General features: G+C 37.8%; 1 protein-coding gene across 5 annotated transcripts in view; it reads right to left on the bottom strand.

Annotated features, from left to right (window-relative positions):
• Positions 1-22,496, bottom strand: part of LIX1 (limb and CNS expressed 1) — a 55,808-nt gene that overhangs the window by 29,790 nt on the left and 3,522 nt on the right. The window contains exons 1-5 of one of the 5 annotated variants that reach the window (XM_072958362.1): positions 18,297-18,360; positions 15,486-15,598; positions 14,017-14,148; positions 13,245-13,333; positions 785-948 (exon numbers count right to left, since the gene is read on the bottom strand). In XM_072958362.1, the coding sequence (XP_072814463.1) occupies positions 785-934 (150 nt within the window). In that variant the 5' untranslated portion in view covers positions 935-948; positions 13,245-13,333; positions 14,017-14,148; positions 15,486-15,598; positions 18,297-18,360. Of the gene's footprint in view, positions 1-784; positions 949-2,000; positions 2,734-13,244; positions 13,334-14,016; positions 14,149-15,485; positions 15,599-16,564; positions 17,002-18,296; positions 19,778-22,496 lie in introns of those variants that run through there. The other 4 variants (XM_072958363.1, XM_006212957.4, XM_072958361.1 and 1 more) reach the window with 4 other exon arrangements.

Raw genomic sequence — 22,496 nt, 5'->3', positions numbered from 1 at the left:
CAATGAGTATTGGTTACACACACAGGATAATCAGATGCTGATTGTTTATGCAGACAAATTGTTTTGTGTGAGTAGGAAGACAACTAGAAATGTATCATCATTTACACCCATCATAAACATAATAAAGAATTAATCAACTGGAAGAGCCTTTTTAACAATTATCAAAACAACACTTGAAATACCTACTATATAAACCAAATAAATACATTGCATGTATATTTCATATGACTCTCAACCAAACCTGTGGGCATTATTCCTCACCTCAAAGTCAGGGAAATCAAAAAGTTAAATAAGTTTCCCAAGGTCTGCAGTTACTCAGAGGCAGGATTTGGGATTAGCACAGGTTCCTGAAACCAGTGTTGTGAATCTCAACCAAAGTTGGTTCATGCTTTCGTACACAGTAGATTGATTAGTAATTGATTACAAATTTCATGAACATCAAGATATTCTACTCATGGAAGGGCCCTGATGGAAGGGCTTTGCCCAAGTTTCTTTGTTTTTTCAGATTTTTTCCAAAACATTTTGAAGAGAAAGGCAGCAGCTATCAGGTAAATAAAACGCTATAAAATTCACTTTATATAAAGAAATATCAGGGGACAACACCCTAATAAAAAATACTTCCATTTGAAAAACCTGGAACATCTGACCAATTTTTCTGTTGCATGATGGAATGTGGCACAAGTTTTTCCACTACAATCAAGAAAACTTACAGTGTTACCATTTTATAAAAGGGCTTACTCTATTTTAACTGGTTAATTTTCACTGATTCATGATTGCCTCTTACCTGGAAGTTGCCAAAACAGCTTCCCCCTGGGAGGGTCACGTAACTCACGAAGGGTGGTCCAGGAGATGGCAGCGACTCATAGACCACCACACCTTCACTTGGGAATGCAGCCCTCTGTTGCTGCTTGCTTTCCCAAAATTCCTGTAACATTGACACAACATTCACTGGAAAAGACAAGAAATAAAATCAATTATTAAGGATGGACATACCCCGGCAAAAACAACGTTTTATTTGTGGGTTGGATTGTGTAACATGTCATTTCCAGTTTAAGCAGAATGGAGTACGTATAGTGTTGGTAGGCTTGGTGGGGTGGAGGACGGAGTGTGTGTACTTTCGGTTGTGAAAGAAGCAAATACTATCTAACACAAATGTGTTTATTTTTTCGTGAGCTCAGGTAGTTTGGCGGCATGATTCTAACAACACTGTAGTATTAAATTTACTTTATACTTTTGTATGTCAAATTAAAACATCTCACTCTTCTTTGAAAATTTTCCTTAATAATAAACTTTGTCCAGAGCTAAGATGATCCATGACCCGACTCCCGTTTCTCTAAATTCTTAAATCTGCAAAGTGAAAGCTAAATTCAAAGATGTAAGCAATGAAATGAAGCATTATAATGTACACCAGAAATTGACACAACATTGTAAACTGACTATACTTCAATAAAGATATATACATAAAAAAATAAGATTTAAGAGGAGAAAGGCAGAAAAAAGAAAACTCTTTCATGTTCCTATTCACCTCGTTCTAAAGGAGAGTGAAAAGCAATTGTGTAATAAGCAGGAGGCTGGGGAAAAAGACCCATAAGTGAAACTAATAACATGGAAACCTTGTTAAGGGCCACGTCTGTTAGATGACTTCAGAAAACATAGTAATGGCTACAGCCATGTGTTTTAGATTAAATGACCTGTGATAGCCTGCAGAAGTTCCAGATCAAATTAGGTTGGTTTGTTTATCCTGTACTGCAAATTGAATTGTGGAAATTAACAAGGATAATAGAATTGTAGAGGCAAAAGAGACCTTACAGGTCATGCAGGCAAAGCTCGGCCTGATGCAGAAATTCCTTGCACAACACTACTGACAGCTGCCCATTTGGCCTGAGTCTGAACATGTGGAAGGACCTGGAACTTGGCACATCTTGAGGTAGTCCACTTCAACTGCTAATGGTTTTAACTGTAAAAAGGTCCGTTTGGGGAGTAAGCTGAAATCTGCTTACCTATAAGGTTCATGCAAGTGGGCCATTTCTCATTTCTGGGGGCTCACAGAAGTTAGCCCCACTATCCACAAGAGAGCCCACCAAGTATTTGAAGGTGGTGTAGGATATCTGTTGTTTTTGCCTGCCTGGGCATTTGCTTTCTTTCTTTGTAGGAACAGCACAAAAGTTTTCCTTGAAAAAACACCTTTCCTTCAATCATGTCTTCTCCAAGGCTGAGTGGTGGGGATTCGACCAAAGCCAAGTCATTTAGCGTCGAGTCCAGGATTTTTGTTGGGAATGTTGGAAGACTGGATTCTTCTTTTTCACTAGAGTTGCTGAGGATATAGGATGGAAGTGTGCTGCCTGAGCAAGGGGGAATCATGGCTGAGAAGAAAGCCAACACAGAGAGGGGTAGAACCAAGAGAGGGAAAAGAAAAATTTCTGATGACATAGTTTGAGCTCCTGAACAAACACATCTGCTTTTTCCTTAAACCATTTTGAACTGATTATCACTTACTTGAATATGAAAGTATACTAATATTCACAATGCTTAGGTTTCTTCAAGCTCTAGATTAAATAACCTTTGTTCTTCCAAACATTCTTTGTGTGACAGGTGTCTATGCCATTTGGCATTCTCATGAATACGTTCCTGAATACATGTGCTTCAAAATGCTGGGCTTTGTTGTTTTTCTGGGAATCAGAAGAGTCACAGAGTTTAACCTGGAGGCAAAAATATTGCACAACCACCTTCTGAGCTGCTGACTAAAGCACCTGGCTCTTTCACTTCATCCCTAGGTCACCAATCAGGTTCCAGCTTCACAGGGTGTTGTTCAGGCAAATTCTCAAGATGCCTAAGGAAATGGATACCTATGTATATTTAAAAACTGTAGTTTTTAGTATTTAAGATGTGTTTTGGGAAAGAAACTGGGAAATGTAAAGCTATCAGAGGGGATAGTTGAATTAACCAATAAAATACATGCTGAAGTGGTCACAGTGAACTTGGTAATTACAGACATTTTTCATTCCTTCAAAAATATCTGAAGTAATATTTTCTACCAGTTGATGTGACTCAAAATAGAATTGAAACTTTTATTTTCCGAATTGTATATCTGTTCCCCATCTTCCCCTCCCTCCCATGTCCAGGAAAACAAGTATTTTTTGAACTGGCCAATTTGTGTTTCTGCTTGCAGTTGACCTCCAGAATTCAGCAGAGGTGTCTTAAAGATTGAAGCCTAAAACCAAAGCCAGTGGCTTATTGTTCTGATAGTCAACAAGGGCCATTAGTCTGCTATTTTAAGTTACTTCATCTTTGAATGCTGTTTAGCTGAGAACTGGAGTTGGCAGATGAAGACTCACGCTTATCTAGGTAAAATGAACACAAGAATTTTGGCATGTAAAACTATGTGGATTAAAGGGTTCAAAAGTAAGAAGTAAAATTTCTGCATGAATAAAAGTGGCAGTTTTAAATTTTTTTTATTCTGCAATCTTGGAGGATTTCTTTGATGGTCTTATGTATGTCATCACCTCTAAAGTGTGTAACATGTGATTCATACACACAATCCATCTTTCTATCTCTATCTCCTCTTGTCGACTAGAAAACCAGATGAATGGAGTGCAGAGGGAAGGAGGCCTGCTTACTGTTTGGAATTTCAAAGATGGGTATATCTGAAGATGCTCTATTTATCAAACATATGTTCCTTTAATTTTTGAAGTAGCAACAAGGTTCATGGAAAATGTCAATGAAAATTCGAGCAAAGGGTCAAGTATTGCTGAAGAAAACCACCCAAATGTGAGGAAAAGCCTCACAAGACAGTTTAGTTTCTAGTTGTGGTTGCTCCTTCAGTGCCCAGCCAATGATCCTGCCTTCCATATTACAAACTCAGGCCACCAAGCATGCGATATTCATCCCAATATCTAGTGACCCATCTACACAAGTGTCCAGCTCCATTTTATTTCCTTCAGTCTCAAATCAATTTGTTTTGCTTCTTCTGGACATTGTGCTATTAGTCATCCTCTCAACCTCCGATTTTAATTTTATTTTTTAAGGTTAACAATCCTTCATTTATTTATATGGGGGGGAGAGGTGATTAGGTTTGTCTGTTTATTTATTTATTTTAATGGAGGCGGTACTAGGGATTGAACCCAGGACCTTGTGCACACTAAGCATGTACTCTACCACTGAGCTATACCCTCCCCACTTTAACCTACTTTTTAAAAATCAACTGTACTTCAATTAAAAAACAACAAACCAACCAACCCCTCCATTTAAAATATGGGCAGAAGAACTGAACAGACATTTTTCCAAAAGCGTAAACACAGGTGGCCAACAGGAACATGAAAAGTTGTTCAACATCACTAATAGCATGGAAATGCAAATCAAAATCACAATGAGACATCATCTCACACCTGTCAGAATGGCCATCATCAGAAAGAACACAAATAACAAACGTTGGCAAGGATGTAGAGAAAAGGGAACCTTTGTACACTGTTTGTGGGAATATAAATTGGTGCAGTCATTATGGAAAACAATATGGAGTCAATCTCCTATTTTAAAATGTTTCCTCTTTACTCTCTCCTTCTCAGTAGCCATAAGTATGCTCAAGATGCCAAATGAATGAATGAATGAATCAACTAAAAGAAACTCTTGGGACTATTTTTTAGCTAGTAGTTATTAAAATTTTCCTATTATAGCCAAACTGCTATAAAGAATATTCTATATTACTATCTCTGCTTCCCTATCTTCTTTCATTTTTAATCCACCACAATCTGGCTTTCCTCTGTATTATGCCACTGACACTATTCTGGCAAATACCACCAATTTCTAACTTTCAGTCCTTATTTACTTGGCCTCTAACTGCATTTTTTGACATAGCTGATCAGTTTCTTTTAGAAACTCTAATATCCCTAGGCCTTTCTGACAGTATTCCTCCTGATTTTGCTTCTCTATTTCTGATCACTTCTTCTCAGTCTCTTTTCTGGCTTTCTCTTCCTCTGCTTAACCCTCATGTTGATTTGTATGAAAGTCTTGCCCTTTCTTGAACCTATCTCCATGACTCAATCTACCATAATACATGGAAATAGTTCCCAAAACGTTTTCCTGTAACTCCATCTTTGTTAATAGATACTTCCATTGGATGTTGCAGAAATTCAGCATATTCCCAAACTTCACTCATTTTCTTTTCCATAACCTCTTTTCTTTCCCCAAATTACTTAGAAAGTGATATTATCATCTACCAGTCACATAAATCAGAAACACGGCAGGAACTTTAATTTCCTCTTTTCATATCTAATAAGTGCCCAGGTTTTGTCAATTCCATATCCTGATGTCTCTCTGATAATCATCACTTCCTCTCAGTTCATATTACCGTGACTGCATTGGTTCATTTCTCACCAAATATACCACAATTCCCTCCTGACTCCAATCTTCCTCCCATCCAACCCATCCTCAATCATTTCCAGGGTAGTCTTTCTGAATCTTATAGCTGATCAAATCACTCACATCTTAAAATCTTTCAGCGAGTTTTTCATTACCTACAGAACTAACTCCTTGGCAAGTCATAGAAGACCCTATGTCTTAATGTTCTTTCTCATTCCAAACTTCTCTCCTCAAGTCACTCTCCAGGTCCCTCACACTCCCATACTTCATATGCTACTAACAAGCCCCCTACTTCCATTCCTCCTCTTGGAAAGCTCTTTCCACTCTCCGTTGTCTTCCTGGCTGGCACCTACTCATTCTCTCTCTCTCTCTCTCTTTTTTTCTTTCAATTTTAAGATTTACCTCCAGCATTAACTCCTTAAAAATGAAAACAAACCCAAAATAATTTCTAAACCCTCCTATGGAAACTTTGTACTTTGAGAGACAGCATGAACATCACTTGAGGACTTGTTAGAAATGTGGGATCTCGGCCCCCTCCCAAGGTCTACTGAACCAGAATCTACAGTTTTAACAAGATTCCCAGGCAATCTGATGCACGTTAAAGTTTGAGAAACTGCTGCAGAAAGAAGCTGCCATTCTCATCTCCCTTATCGTGTACCCATTATATGCCAGGCACAATGTGTTTTCTCACTTTAATTCTTACACCATCCTCTAGAAATAGGTATTACCACTCACAACTTGAAGATAGGAAATAAAAGGTGCTCAGAGCACAATCACACAGCTACTGAGTCTTAGACTTGGTATTTTTAACCGAGTGCTGTCTGGGTGTGTAGTCTATGCTCTTTGTTCATCCTGAGATACTCCTAATTATAATGGAATTTAAGTGGTTTTCATGCATGTCTGCTTCTACTAGAGGGAGTTAAAGATGCATAATAAATGTTAGTTGAATATTTGAATATCATCAAAGGTATGGAAGATGTGCTGCCTTTGTGAGGCTGTTGGTACGGAAGGCATAGGAGGCTCTGCACAAGAATTACTTCTACCTTTTCTTAGGGGCCATTTTTCTGATACTTGTTCTTGAAAAAGTCAAACAAAGCAAAGGTCAATATTTGTACTTTTTTCATGCAAGTGATGTTTCCAGCTTGTAACCATCATGATGAATGAGCAATCTGTGTCCATATGAACAGGTATCCTGATCAATCTTGAGCCAACAATTTGCTTTGGTTTAAAGCAATGGTATAAATACCCACCAACTGTGAGCTTAAGAGGGGACTGTGATTAGGCCTCCCATTCCAGTCCCTTCTTTCAAGGAAAAACGGTTAAAGGAGACCACAAGGGAAACAAGAGAAAATGACAGAAGACTGAGGAGGGCCTTAGAGCAGGCTTCCTGGGAAGAAGGGCATGAACAACAGTCAGGGTCAAGTATCTCTGCCTGATTATGCCTTTCACCTCAGGGTCAGGAAGTAATAATCTGGAACACATCATTTTTGGCTATGCATTATTTCTCCCAAAGTTTAGTGAAATTCTTTTTGAAAAGTTTCTACTTTGTCTCAGTGGACACTAAAGAAAACACTCACAGGTCATCTATTGGTCTTGCCTTGTCAAGGTAACTGATGTTTAACTGGTAAAATTACTATAACAAAGTAGAAAAGCAAGTGACTGAGGCCGGGGGTATGGGAGGAAGCAGAAGGAGAGAGAATTTGGGGGGAGATCCTGAGAATAATAGCATAAAATCTAGTTCCTTTTTGTGACTTCTATCAGTTTACAACATCTGAGAGTAAAGAAAGCAATTTAATTTCTGAACTGACTCTGCACATCAAATTTCTTAATCCATTCCATTGCCCCAAATTATTTTCTCAGACACATGTAATACACCTTGTTATGGACCAAATATTTGTGTCCCTGACAAATTCATATGTTGAAGTCCTAATCCCCAATTCAATGATATTAAAAGGTAGGGGCTTTGGGAGATAGGTTTAGATGAGGTTATGCGGGTGGGGTCCCATGATGGGATTAGTGCCTTTGTAAGAACACAAAGAGACCAGAGCTTCTTCTCAGCCATGTGAGGACAGAGCAAGAAGGCAGTCATGTGAAGCCAGGAAGAAGGCTTCCACCAAGAACCGAATCTGCCAGCAATTTGATCTTGGAGTTCCCAGTCTCTAGGCCTGTGAGAAATAAATTTCTGTTGTTTAAGTCACCCACTCTATGGTATTTTGTTACAGCAGCCCAAGCTGACTAAGACAAACCTGTTCAGTGCTTTTGAATATTTTGTGTATTAACAAGAAGACAATTTGCTATGCAGCTTATAGACATTAGTGTGGATATTCTCCTCTTCACTGTGTTTTGAAATTTGAACTTGACAGAGTTTTCAGTGGTATGCAGATTCCCAAGCAAGTCTGCCAAAAACAAGGTTTTCATTTTCCCCTTCCTCAAGCTTTCTTTTTGATTATAAAGTTCAGCATTGAGACTTTCACAGAAGGCAGCTGACCAATGGAGAAATCCAACAATGTGAAACACCTTGACCATCCAACCTTGACCCTTTCTAGCAGAAATCTTCAATTAGCTTCAGCAAAAGCAGTGTCTTTATTTGTCCTTGAACATACACTGCATGGTTTCCCCCTGGGCTTTGGTTTAAGTTCTCCTTCCTCTCCTGAATGTTGTTTCTGTCCTTCCCCTCTAGCCATCCAATTTACTCTCATGCTTTAGAGGAAATGCCACCTCTTCCATCATGCCTTACTCACTGGTTCCAGCCCACATGAACGTCTTTTTCTGAGCTTCTGTTCCATTAGTGGCCCTATGTCTTAGCACTTAATCTCCTATAACCCACACTAATAAAAATGGATGCGGTGCTTCTGGCTAAATTTATCAAGTCAGACTTGGCTGGACTTATGTCTGGCAAGAGGAAAAAAATGCCTTGTGATAACAATTCGTCTTATAGAGTACAGTTTTATGTTATTTACCTCGCAGCAGACTGTGATTCTAGAGGACAGGGAGGGGCTGGTTCATCCTTCTCTGTAGTAGCCTCCTTGGTATCTAGCACAGGGCTATTCATCTTGAGGTAGTTGTTGAACTCATTTGGAATCTTAAGAAAACTAAATATCTGAACAGTGCAACTGAATGAACATACAGAAGATAAGTGCAGACACTATTACTCATGAAGAAGTCAAGACTTCCTTCTGGAATAGGAAGCTTCTTGTATGAACCACCATGGTACCTACACAACCTGGATGTGGCAGTGGCAGCCATGCCTCAGCTGGCTGAATAGGTGCAGGAAGATCAAATAGAGCAGACACAGGGACAGAGTAGATGCATGATTACTAGGTGTTTGCCAGCTGGAGATTTACCTCCATAATAACTAGGGCTTAGAGAAATCCTGAACAGAGATGGTAAGTACTTTTGTCTTAGAGTGCTAACTCGAATCCACTTATGTTGACTGCCTGGAGCACTCTGTTTAAAGGATTTGAAAGTAGTCTCTGGGATCAGTGGAATAGAATACCACAATTAACCAGCATTGTGGCACTAGTCTATCTGGTGACCCTGACCTTGATGGTATGAAGTAAAAAAAAGTTCAAAACAGGCCTCTGCCCATAAAAATTTACAATTTGATTGCAGAAATAATACATTCATAATATAATTTGTTAAATAATATTACACTGCTACGCTGTAGAACAGAAATGATTTTAAAATAATATTTAAAACTTTATAATTTAAGGCATAATAATTAAATTGATATGAGGGGAAACATAGATGAATGTGGACTGAAAAGATCAGGAAAAAATCTGCATAAGAGAAGAGCCTAAACTGAGCTGTTTCGGAAAAATGAGATGCAGACCAAGATGGGGGAAGGGACAGAAGTAGTACTCCCAAAGGAGTGAGAGTTGCATTTGACAAAAATGAGAAAAACAGTAATGCCTTAGCTGAGGAATTGTGCAAGGGAGCGATAGGAAAAGATGTCATTAGGAAGGGGTTACAATTTGATAAGAGACAGGGTAAGGGGACTTCACTTCTTTCAATAATTGGAAATCAACCCCATTGTTCCAGTGCTCCAGCTTTACTCAAGTGGGAGAGAAGGGCAGGAGCAGAGTCTTTTGTCCTTTGTCCTTGCCTGAGGCCCCGCGCTGTCTGTAGTGGATCCATCCATGAAGAAGGGCCCAGACACCTGGAGAGAATGTGTGATTGCTCTTGTGCATCTGGGTGAGACCAGGGGGAGTGCTTCTCTGGGAGGAACTCGGGCAGAAAAGCTTTGAGAAGTGGGTAGGAGATGGAGCAAGCAAGAGAGCGCTCTTTCTGCAGTCTGAAAGGAGCATGAAGCCCCTTCAGAGAAGGATGTCAGTAACTGGACACTGAAAGGTTTTTTATCCTAAAAACTCAGAACTTGTCTTTTCAGTTTGGACACGATGGAGATGCTGACAGGAACACGTAATCTATGTTTTCATATGGCAATTCTGAGATGCAGAGGATGTAAAAGCTCCATGGATTATAGAGTTTGTTGTAGAAGAGTCCTCACGTACAGGCTGTGGTTCAAACACAATAAAATGTGTACTGCATTTTGTCTCCCTGTGTTTCATCAACAGGCAGACAGTTCACTTAGGTAGTTAAAAGTATGGACTCTGGAGCCAGAATGGCTGGGTTTGAATCCTGTCTCTACAGCTGTAAGATACCTGCCTAGTGCTCCTGTTCTATCTGTAAAATGCAGTACTTACATCACAGGGTGCTATAAAGCTTAAAATGGAATGCGTTCAGAATAGAGCTTCACACACAGTAAGTACTAGAGTGTTAGCTACTATTTGTGGTTAGAGAAGGTGAAGGAAGAAAAGAAAAGGCATGATTATATGCTTGCATGTTGCATCTTTGAAACTGTTCCTGGACTGGAAACCATATCATTAAATGTTCTAAAAATAATCTGCAAGTCTGAAAATTCTCTAATTGTACACATTCTGCTATTTAATTTATTTCCAAAATATGTGAAGAGTTCAGAAATGGAAAAGAAAAGCTCTTTTAATATCATTAACTGGTAAAGTCAAAGCTTCAGAATAGACAGAAAACAAATGGATGAAACGCTACATTTTTCAAAATCTGGAAACATGGATATTTGTCCTAAATTTTCACTTTCTAATGAACTCTAACAGCAATAGATGTGCTCTTAGCAAAAACTACAGAGAGGAGCTAACTTTTATTTTAAATTAATGTTTAATGACTGCTTATGCTTCAGGAAAGTAGAAACATTATAGTTCATTGCTCAGTTCAATTACCTAATATGAGGTAAGTCCTGAATGGAAGACAGTCATTTGTCAGCAATAAGGGATCTTAAGACTGTATTATAAATCTATCAGAAGAAAAGGATCAATTTCTTTATGCCTTACATGAGAAAAAATTCTAGTTGAGTAAAAGTTCCCTTGCCAAAAATAATAAAAGACAAATTGGAAAGGCTACCATTTAAGGATAAATCATTAACAGGCTTTCAAAATTAACATATTTTCAAATTGATTCTGTGCCTCCAAACAGATGGTTTTATGTTATGTAATATTTTAATATAATCTTTAATTAAATTACCCTTACCAGGTGATATTTTGAAATAATTAGTATTTTCTATTCTAGCAACTCAATTATGTGCAACTTGTTTTGCCAACGTGATTTCCTAGTTTTGTTGAAGAGAAAAAGGAAAAGGACCCCCAAATAATTTAAGGAGCAAGCACAAGGCATGATGCCAATTTGTCATTTATGCAAAATAGGTTGCAAAATGGTGTACCTTTGGGTCATGTGCTTGGCTTGGCAAACTCCAGGACACTGACCAATAGAGCCAGCTGTCTAAACATTTATAACCATCCTCAGGCTTAGCCAAGTTTTGACCAGGCTAATGGAATCTTGCTGACACAGCTTGTGTGTCGGGTACAATACGTAGGAATCTTGGGCCCCTTTTTCTTTTGTGTAGACACTCTTTCAAAGGTAGCCACAGCCACACAGCAGGGCTGAGACAGCTTCGAGTCTTGCTTTGTTCCAGCAGAGGAATTTTCTTTTAGTAAAGTTCCAGAGTTAGTGCCTAGCTCCTCCAGCAGCTGGGAAGCTGGTTGCGTTTTTTCTTTTGTTTGCTTTTTCTTTTCTTCTAGTCTGGTCCCTATCCTCTACCTTGAACACCTTCTTTAAGAGAATTAATGATCCTTTGAGGTGGTTCACAAAATTAACCTCTTGTGAGATTCTCCAAAATATGCAAAAAAAAGTACACCATCTTTTTTTTGGGGGGGGGGGTCTAATTTTCACCTTCCGAATTTAAAATCGCTGAACTATAAATCATTTGGGGAGAGAGGTAAGTAACATTTAAAAAATACCTTTGGAAGTACAGGGTAATTTTTTAAGAAGGCAGAGGGGAGAGAATATCAGAAGCAAGAGGGAATCATGAAGACAAATTAAAATAAAAGGTCATTAAATATACTACAATTAAACAGCAGCAGCAACAGCATGCCTGAACTCCCAAATGTGGTTTATATGTGCACCATGGGTCAGATGATGTCATCCAATCACAAAAGCTACACAAAATAAAAACCTGATGTAATCTATTTAACCATTCAGGAAGTAAAGCTTTCCCATATTTCTCTGGACAATGATGGTGCACTATATTTAAGAGATCTTGTAGGACGTTGACTTCAAATAACAACCAAGGATTCAAGAAAACAAAAAACAAAAGAGAGCAAACATTATTGCTTTGCGGATCAGTTCTGTTTAGTTAAAATGGTCAGATCTGTGCACATGTGGCTTGAGGCATATAATGTACCTTGCCTGGGAATGGTCATTATAAGAAAGCTCTCCATGACCCTGCCACAGAAACTAGGGTTTTGTATAAGACACAGACAGTTTGGCTGTAAAGAGCTTGGTGCACAGCCTTTGGTGATCCAGAGTTGAGGGTAGACCATGAGGATGAGTATGAAGATTAGCAATCTAAGTCACTATGCCAGTGTGGTAAATGGGATGATTCAGGTTACTCTACCAAGACCAACCCAAGACAGTGGTCCGGGGAAGTTGCCTGAGGTGGCCGTGTTTACTTTCAGAACCCCTTCCTCCATGCTCCCTCCTGTCTCATCTGGCTGTCAACTTAACCCTGTATACAATTAGGCTGTGATTAAGTTGTCAATGGCTTAGAAAGTCCCAGTACAGTTTATTTCATCATAAAGAAGAACATCTGACAATGGGAAAAATCTTCCTCCTTTTTGTGAAGGAGAAAACCATCCAATCAGCAACCAAGAAAAGGTCTGTTGTGCACCTGCAAGGTGCCCAGCCTTGTGGGAGGCAAGCTGAGGGTTACAAAGAAGTGCAAGGTATGGCTTTGCCCTCCGGGGACTTCCAACTTAGACGTGGCCAAAAATGTGCCAGTAAAACTATAACCCATAGTGCAGAGCCATGTGAGAAAAATGTAAACTACACTGTACAGGCCATAAGTGCCAAAGGAGTGGTGACTAAACGATGGGTTCCCACAGCTGCATAATGGGATGAGATCAAAATAAGGATCAACTGATTATCATCGCAGCAGAAAAAAAAAGCAAAACCATAATTCAAACAGCATTCCACGGACACCAGAGAGAAAATACAGAGAACTACAGGGAGTGTAATAATTGCCTATTTTGTCATTATTAAACTTTCAGTAGGATTCTTTTTTTTCTTTTAAAATAGGATTTTTAAAAACTACCTTGACAGAATAAACTTATGTAAGAATTTGAACACGGAAGAAAAGAAGTAAGAGTCTTTGGGGTTAAAATGTCAATATGAAACGTATTAAATAAAGAAGATTCTTTTATGAAAGGCTTCTAAAGTTGTCTTACATTTCTTAAATCAATCTGTAGCACATAATCAGTACAACCGTATCATTTAAACAGAAAAATCATAACTTAGAAACTCACCCTTGTGCAGCTGTATCCTATTATAGGCTGTAACTTAACACATGAGTTTCAGAAGTTGTTAAAGTTGAGTTCAGGCTAACAAATCTTAACTGTTAAAAAAAAAAGCCTATGGTGAGACGAGACAGCAGACCATGAAGAGGTACCAGATTTGATCACAGGATAGGTGTCAATCATATTTTATTTTGATTTTTTAAATCTTATTTATATAGTAAGAAATAAGCGTATTAAGAAAGATATTGCCATTAAGTGATCAAGAAGCCATTACTTTTTTCTATTTTGAAAAATTTTCCTGTGGTGCTGAGACTTTTAGTATTTACACTCTGCCAAAGATATCTTTACTGAAAAAAGAAGAGAACAGTGCATATGCTACTGATAGTTGAGCTGAAGTCTGCATTTTCTCTTAGTATAAATTCAAATATAAGTAGTTGTATCCTGTAATTAATTAGCGTTTGAGTAGGTTTCAGTAGAACAGACATCCACAGTTTAGATGCTAAAATTATCAGTTCAAATTATTGTAATTAAGATGTAATCATTAATCCAAAATGAGCTAGCAAGCAGTGGAGTTTCTTTTTCTTTTTTTTAACCATATTCTTTCCAGCACACTTTATGTGGTAGAATGCAATGCAATATGTATAGGTATTTTACTGCACAAGTGCCTTCAACTCTTGTGTCCTACTCCATTCCTTTATGTGAAATGCAAAAACCATAACTGTATCATCGAATTTATAGATTTCAGATAAGTACACTAAAAAGCATGGAATGAAGAAAATACCTGACTCTTGAGAATTTTTGCTCTCTCGAGTTCCGTACAGCCAGATTCATGATTACTAAGATGTTTCCAGTATCTCTATAGTCTGGTCCAGTTTTTCCACATTTTTGTGTGCTTTTTGAAGTATTCACCTATCTGATATAAATAAAACCTTTCATGTAGAAAAATGTCTCCCTAAATGGAAGAGTTAATGCACCTCAAACATGTGAGAAACTTGCTTCTGTGCAATGTTTAGTAAAGGTTCCATCTTATTTTTTCATTATAAAATTTGGGGAAACATATTAGTGAAATCTAACATAACACTTTATAAGTCAATGCTAGAAATCAATATAGTCTCATGGCTTCAGTGATGACTAAAATAGTTTTTAACAATCTGTTTGAGAACAGTTGCCTTGATTTTGGCCTTCATTTAGTGAAACTGATTTCTCCCTATAGACATGTTTACATCCACAAATCCTACATCTTGCCTGAATGGGCAAAAGAATTCTTTCTGGGAAAAACTGCAATTCTCCCCAACTTAGTAACTTAGTATCAGGAAGTGTACCTCAATACAATCTCTTCTCCAATGCAACATATAGCCATAAACTTCCAGAACTAATCTAAGATCACTGTTAACTCCAATGGCTCCTTGCTGCCTGCACTGGAGCGTGACTCCATCTGCCTTCCCAGCTTTGTCTCCACCTCCTCTTATGTACTTTTCTTGTATTGCCTGATCTGCCTTTGGACAAGCTGTTCTCTTTCCTCAAAAATGCCCTACCCCTCTCACTCTCCTGTTACACTCCTGTGTCCACGTGCCTATCTAATGGGTTCCCTCCATACACCCAGGAGGGTCCATTTCAGTACCACCTGTTTTCCTAACAGATACTGCCATGACAACACAAAGGGCATGGTAATGTAACATCTCTGAGAGGCAATGTCTTGCAGTGGCTAAAGGTGAGAAGTTGGAAGACAGAATTTGAATCCTGGCTCTATCACTTTACTAGGTATGTGAACTTGGGCAAGTCATCAGTTCCCTCACCTATAAATCACAACAATACCTAAATTATCAGCTTGCTGTGAAGAATAAACATTGTTAGCATAGTGCCTGTCATCACATGATGAGGACCTGACATCCTAGCATTACTATTGATGCATGAAGGAAGAGCCCAGAGATGGAAGATAAGCATATTATGCTCTTGTAATTTGAAGAGTTGATACTCAGAGTAGCCATCTTGAAATCACATGATGGTGATTTCCTTTGAGAAAACATGTAAGAAACTGTTAAACAGTGGCAAAAAGATAGTAAGCTTGTACGTACACTCTCAAATGAGCTGACAAAGCTACTTTCAGGATAGCTCATCTTTGGTTGTGACACATGACACATCAAAAAAAATTGGATGTTGCACAAAGCCAAGAATGGAAGGCAACATGGAGATATGCCTTAATTTCTCTGCAAAGTGATTCTGTCTGGTGGTGGAGACTCCAAGAGATACCTGTTACAAAATGGAGACATTCAGGTAGTGGAGAACAGTCCAGTGTCAGCATAGATGAGCAAACTTCGAATTGAGAGCCCGCCTTATTTAAAATTTCTTTCCATCATTTCTCACTTGAAATGCAAAGTAGGGAAAAGGGGAAAAATGTAATGAAATTCATTTCCTTCTAGGAAAGAAAATAAAAAACAAATCGCAACTTTAGCCAGATGAATACCTTGTCTAAAACAAATAAGAGAATTTATGCATTGCAAAATGCCACTTGGAGGGCTTCCTTGGCTGAGAGAAGCATCCAAATTCTGTTTCCTTAAATGAATGTAACTATCCCCATTTGCATCAGTCTCAGATCAAAAAACTCTCTGGATACTTTTCCTGACCAACTTGAAGAGAAAATTCAATTTACTATTGCTTGCTTTTAAACAAGTCAAAAGCCAAGTGAGGGCAACAAATTAATCAAACGATCATTTACATTTCTTGTATTGTGTTTCTGAAGAATAGAGAGAGAAGAATCTGCCTTTACATTTACAGAAGAGAAATTTAGAAAAACACTTTTAGAATGTTATTATTTTTTAATTCTCCTTTATTCAACAGTGTAGGGTTTTAAAAATTGATGGATTGGCTTTTCATCTTGTAGGAAAGCAAGGTAGCAATTTTTCTTAAGGAACTGGCAGTGATGTGCTCAAGTGCTTAGCTCCTTCCTTCTGGCAAAAAGAGACTGGCCTGGGGTGGGGAAGAGGAGCCACGAGTGACTAGGAGGAGAGGAAGCTGCTTAGAACCTGCCATTCAAGGCGGATGGCAGCCTTTTACAGGTTGTGTAAAGCAGGAGTTTAGTGGCAGCAACTTACGGGTGTGTCAAAGAAAATAAGTCCGGGTGCTAAACCCTGGCACATGTATGATAGGCTGCCAAGGCATGGCATGGGCCCCAGGCAGACTTATGATGTCTGCTCCAGAATGTGAGTGAACATGTTCCGTTTTATTCCGTGAGGATGGTGAGTGTTTAGATGTTTCGATATAAAAACCCCTGGCACAGAAATTTGCCATTTGGCTTAATTTTATTTAGTCATTTTTCAGATTAGAATCACCTGAAGGGAGAGGCTCAGCAGTTAAAATTCACACCTATTAAGCCATGCAAACAGCTGCAGGGTGGCAGCCCATTCTAAGGTAAGCAGGCAATGCTATCTGATCAAATTAGGTTCCATGTAAATGAATGAAATACATAAAATAGGGTGCTTCTTTGCTTTTCCATATCAAAGAGTTCCCACAAAGGCCTGGAAGAGAACATAGTGTATGCTTTATTTTAACCTTTTTCTATTTTATTCTCTCTGCTAAACTGTAAACAATTGGTGGTATTCAGTTCAGCTCAAAAAATGGGCCATATAATTTCAGGTTAAACTTCTTAAATTCACAATGAACTCAGTGCAAAATCTCCCTTCTGTTTCTTTTTACTGTTTCTACTATCCAAATCCTCAGCACAAGACGCCTAGTCCTATACAATTTATCCAAAGCCTTAGGCAGGTCAAGAGCCCTTTTACTCTTCAGTAGTGAATTCAGTGCTATTGTAGGAGAGAGACATTCTTTCCTTCCCTTTTCACTTAAGAAAACATGCCAAACCTGAATAGACTCCAGGCTAGACTGGGGGAGGGAGTAATTTTTATTAATGCTAACATAGCTATTGACACATGCTTAAAGGCAGTATTTTTTTAAAAAGGAAGAAAGGAAGAAAGCAAGGAAGAGAGGAAAAAGGAGAGAAAGAAGAAAGAAAAGAGTGGACTTTCACTTTTTGTGTTGGAGGGCAGATTGATTACAATTTAATTTCTAAGAAGAAAATCTTATAGAATAAAATTGCCTACCATTTCTTTTTCTTCAACACACATATAAGAAATATAAACTAAAAGGACATCTGGAAACTAACATTATTCAGCAATCAGAAAGCAAAAATCCAACCCATTGATGTTTTGATGGAGACAAACATAACGAGATTCACAAAGAAGAAAGCTGTAACTTATTGAAGTTAAAAAAAAAATAGAGTTCCATATGCATTTTACCTTTTGGGCAGTTCCATAGCAAAGTTCTATTTCAGAAGCCCTTTGTAATATGAAACTCACTGTAGATAAGATACAAGGCAAAGATAGTCTGTTTTGCAGCAGCAGGAAATCAAATTGGTTCCAGAAACAAAGTTATATGACAAATGGTTTAATAGTATTGCTAGAATTGGAAAGCTTGATTGAATTATTTTCATAATCATTAAAAAAGATTTTGAAATAACTTTTCTATAGTCATTTAGATTTTTGGGGGCTGGGTATTGTTGCAGAGATGGAAAGACATCTAATTTTATTGGCCTTTTAATTAGTGTTATAATTTGTTATCAAAATTTAAGAGCTCAGTGGTGATTTATTGTTAACTTTTGTTTGCAACAAAAATTTTCAAACACAATGCTTAATTTAAACTAATATATGGTATGGAGGATTAAACAGGTTTACAAATATAGATATATTTTATCATATTCAAGTTATTTTTAGTTTTAATCCTAGTACCAATCAGCATTTATTTATTTTAAGACATAGGCAAGTCGTAGATTTTAGGAAAGACTTCTAAACGGTTAGCAAGATGTATCACTGACAAAATAACCCAGCGACTGATACCCGTAGGTGAAATGAAATCATTCTCCTGACTAAAGTCAGGAACAAGTTAAATATCACTTAGACCACAGCAAACGACTACAGAGATTAAGGAGAAAACGTACTTAAACAGGATATGACTAGACGTTTAGGACTATATTCAAAAAGTCAAAAAACTTTCCCCTTCAGTACTTACAGTCTTTGAAGACTAGAGCCGGGTCTCTGTGAGGCAAGACTTGGGCAATGATGTGTCTCAGGGATTCCAAGGTTCTGTCCATCTTGGGTCTGCCTGTGCAAGCCTGCTGCACAGTGTCCTCATGCCTGAATTCTTGCAGTCCTGGTCTGAATTTGTGCAGCTCATTGATGCACAGGATTACCAAAGAATCTCTTTTAACATCTGCCAATCAGACATTTCTCAGAATCTAAAGACCCCTCAGGGGGCCCTCCTCCCAGGCTCACTTATCTTTGTTGTATGCTGAGCTAATTAGCTCTAAAGGCTGGCTGACAGGCGGGTTCCCATTGCTTCCTTCTGTTAAACACACCCACCTACAGGCTAGCTGGGGAAGCTCACTAATCATGGGAACAGCTTTCCTCTCCAACCATATTTTGCCTGAATGGTGTGCAGTTTTCTGTCTTTGGTATTTCTTTTGGTTCCCCATCTTTAAATATGCTGTTACCAGGTATATAGAATAAAGACGGTTATTTCTCAATAGTTTCCTTAGTAGCAAAGGAGTTTTCAGCTCAGGACTTCCAGCTCAAAATCTTTATAATCTAAATTCCTTTTTGGTAAAAAAGTGATGTAAATATGGTGAATGTAGCCAGGCACCAGATTATGCCTACTATTTAAATTTAGGAGCAACTTTTTCGGAGCCAAGTTTTTAATTTTTTTCACTCCACTCAAATTATAGTCACTTTTTTGACTCTTAAACTGCCTTTTGACTTCCCTGAGAACATTTCTCTCTTTATCCTTCAAGGCAAATCATCCCCAAGATTGACTTTAATGAATTCTGATATTATTCACTTCCTTTCATTTCATGATAACTTTTTATATTAAAAATTTCAGAAGCAAAAAATATTTTTCAAAAGGATATAGGTAGCTATAAAGAGATCTGAGGAAAAATTTTTTCAAGATTTGAAGAAAAATTCTTTTACTATGTCCTATACCACTCACAATAATGTTGAAGTCTTTCCATAAGAGATATGTGTCACAGAATTACATTGCCATAAGAATTTATACCAGATACAAGAATTGATTTTAATGGCTGTAACCCATGTTCATTGTTGAAGACTTGTTGGTGACTTCTTCACTTTTATTTAAAATATTTCTTCAGGGTGGGCACAAGAGACCGCTTTTCAATGTTCTTTCCAATTTTCAGATTCAATAATTATGTTGCACTATATGATTAACTGAAACCAGTCCTTCAAAGTCTATATAAAAATAAAATGTTTTCCATGTGATCAGTTTCTTCAGCTAGTTGGTATAGCGGTGGGCTTAATAAAAGCAACAGAAGGAATGCGGATGTAATAATATTTCCTATTATAATGACTATCACTAAGCAAATTCCCACAGGGAGTACATATATACCACACACAACAGAGACATGGGGTTGCCCCACAGTGCAAAGGTATTTTTATAAAAAAAGAACTTGAAAGAAGTTGCACTACACGTTAAGACACTTGTTTAGGGTCCCAAAGGATATTTTATATGTGCTGTATCAAATAGGAACTCATCAACATCCTTGCCATCCAGTTTATAATTTAAAGAGAAATTAGATAGTCTGTAGACAGAAATTAGTATACACTGATTGGACACAAAGTATAAATGAATGCAGATATTTTCAGTGTGGTATTGAATTGGAAACTAAGATATTTTAGGTTCCTATTAGAGAAACAGAAAAACATAACATGGAATTCTCAAAACAGTGAAACTGGTAATATAAAAGTAGAAAAATGAGAAAAAATTGATGCTGGGATTTCGATCAATAAATGGACTTTTTATGAGATTAAATTTAATTCCAATAGTACATAAAAGTATTTTGATTGTATAGTGTGGTGGAAGGAACACTGAATTTGGCATTAGTGAGACCTAGGATTTGATTTTTGTTATCTGTGTAACTTTAAAGAAGCCACTCATCTCTGGACTGAAGAGTCCTCATCCAGAAAATTAGGGATTTGAGCCAGATGCTCTCTTTCAGATCTGACATCTATGATTCTACAGCTGTATGACACGTGAGCACAAATATTATCATGTATTTTCTAGCCTTCTGGAAAGTCATATATTTGTTCCCTAAATGCTAGCCTTGCCTTCAAACAAGTCACTTCTATTCCCATAACCAACTTCATATCCATTCGTCAATGAGGGACACACTAATAGGCTGAACTCGAAGACACTCATTGCTAATGCTTACTAAAGGAAAGGTGATAATTTGTTAATAAGACTTACATTCAACCTCCATAAGAGCTTTATAAAAAAGGCAAACTGTGATTATCAGCTTAGAGAACCCTGAAGCAGCTTTGCAAAGATAATTTCATAAAAATATCATGACCTTTAATGTATTATATTTTAAGAAATAAAAAAAGAATTCTGGACAGGTGGATATACAACGTTCCAGTTGGAAAGTATAGTTTCTTCCTTCTTATTAGGCCCAATCCTTCAGCAGACGTTTTATGCAGTCTTCACATATGCATTTCTTGTCTGCCCTTAAAGACTTCTCATGTTAAAGTGCTGTTCTGAGACAGTCTAGAAAAACAACTCAGTGGTTTTCCACTGCTGTCTTTGATGTAGAAAACACCTGATGAGGATGGAAGAGCCTGAGAAACCCCTGTGCAGTGTGTCCATTTTAGTGCAAAATCTTCTCTGAAATAATTTCTTTACTCACTTGCTAATGCCTTGATGCTTAACAGCTCACATTACATTTCACTGTCAACCTCAACCATCTGTAGGCATACGCCAAAAGCAAAATCAAAGTACTGAAATTAGGGTAGGTGACTACAGTGGAAACCGAAATGATGTTTTTAGAAATCCTGTTACAGTACTATTCAGAAGTATGAGAAATGGCATCCAACTGACATATTTGGTGTTCAAAACTTATCACCCAATGGTGAAAGTCAAAGGCAGTGTAATAGCACACTTACCAAGCTCCCAGAGATAATACAGATCAGTAATCTTTTTGTTGTTAAATAGCTCATTAAAGGTAGAAAAATGATAAGGAGGCATAGGCCACAAATTGAAATAACATTCACAATGTTAGAAAACACAATAAATGCAGCAAAGCATCATCTTTAGTTAAAAACAGGAAGAATCTCCACCATCCTCCTTGCTGCCCCACTTAATACTCTGCTGGGCCCTGGAGGAGGGAGCTTGGGTAGGTGAAGCAGAATAGATGGCCTGTAGAAGAGGCTGCAGTGAAGTTGGTAAGGGTTCAGGTTCTGAAAGATTTCAGTACAAGGCATGCAAACTCCAAAGAGTAGGCCTGCAGTTACTCAGCCGGAGTCAGTTTATAACTACTTACCTCTAGGCAGTTGACTGAGGGAGGGAAATGATGCTGATTGAGATTTAGGAAGATTATCTTCCCTGAAATAATTTCTTTACTCACATGCTAATGCCTTGATGCTTATAAATTTACAATTTAAGATAAAATAAATAAAATGAAAAAAAAGTGGAGTTAATATAGTTAAATAAATTAACACAGAGAGCAAATATTTTACAAAAAAAATGGGGGAATGACTGATGGCAGTTCCTTCCAGATGCCAATGGGAGGTGTGTGGAGGGAAGAGGAAAGTCCGAAATGCTGGATTGGCCAAAGAAGGTCAGAGCTGTGCACAAGAATGTTGCTGGGAGTGTGTGGGATGGTGAAGAAGGGCAAGGCCAGGAAGAAGCTAACTTTTCAGAGGTAATGACTAATGACTGTTCAGTGTCAGCTTTGTTTAGCCTCAACTAGGAAAAGGCCAGTAGGAGGAATGAATGGCTGGTTAGCATCAACTTTGTTTACTCTCAACTGAGAAGAGACCAATGAAATGTTTGAATCAAGGTACTTACGAGAGAGTCAATTGGAAAGGCAACTTTGGATTACCAGACAAAACACAGGCAACATAAAAGAACTTCATCTCAGACATACGTTCATTGATATTTCACTACTTTCAGGAAATCATCAGTATTAATTTGCTGAACTACATGAATAATTAGAAAATTGATCAGTATCCCATCTGCAGATTAAAGGAATGTACATTCTCTCATTTTTATAGAAAATTAGGAAAAATGCTTTCCTGAAATAATTTCCCTCCCCACCAAGTAAAACCATTAGTGAGTTACCCTTTATATTTGCCAGGAAAGTTAGAGTCAACACTCTTAACCAAAAAGCACAATGAAAGTAAATCCCTCATTTACCTGAACCTT

Source organism: Vicugna pacos, chromosome 3 (genome assembly GCF_048564905.1).
Source record: "Vicugna pacos chromosome 3, VicPac4, whole genome shotgun sequence".
Taxonomy (NCBI): domain Eukaryota; kingdom Metazoa; phylum Chordata; class Mammalia; order Artiodactyla; family Camelidae; genus Vicugna; species Vicugna pacos.
This window is presented reverse-complemented; position numbering and strand designations above follow the sequence as displayed.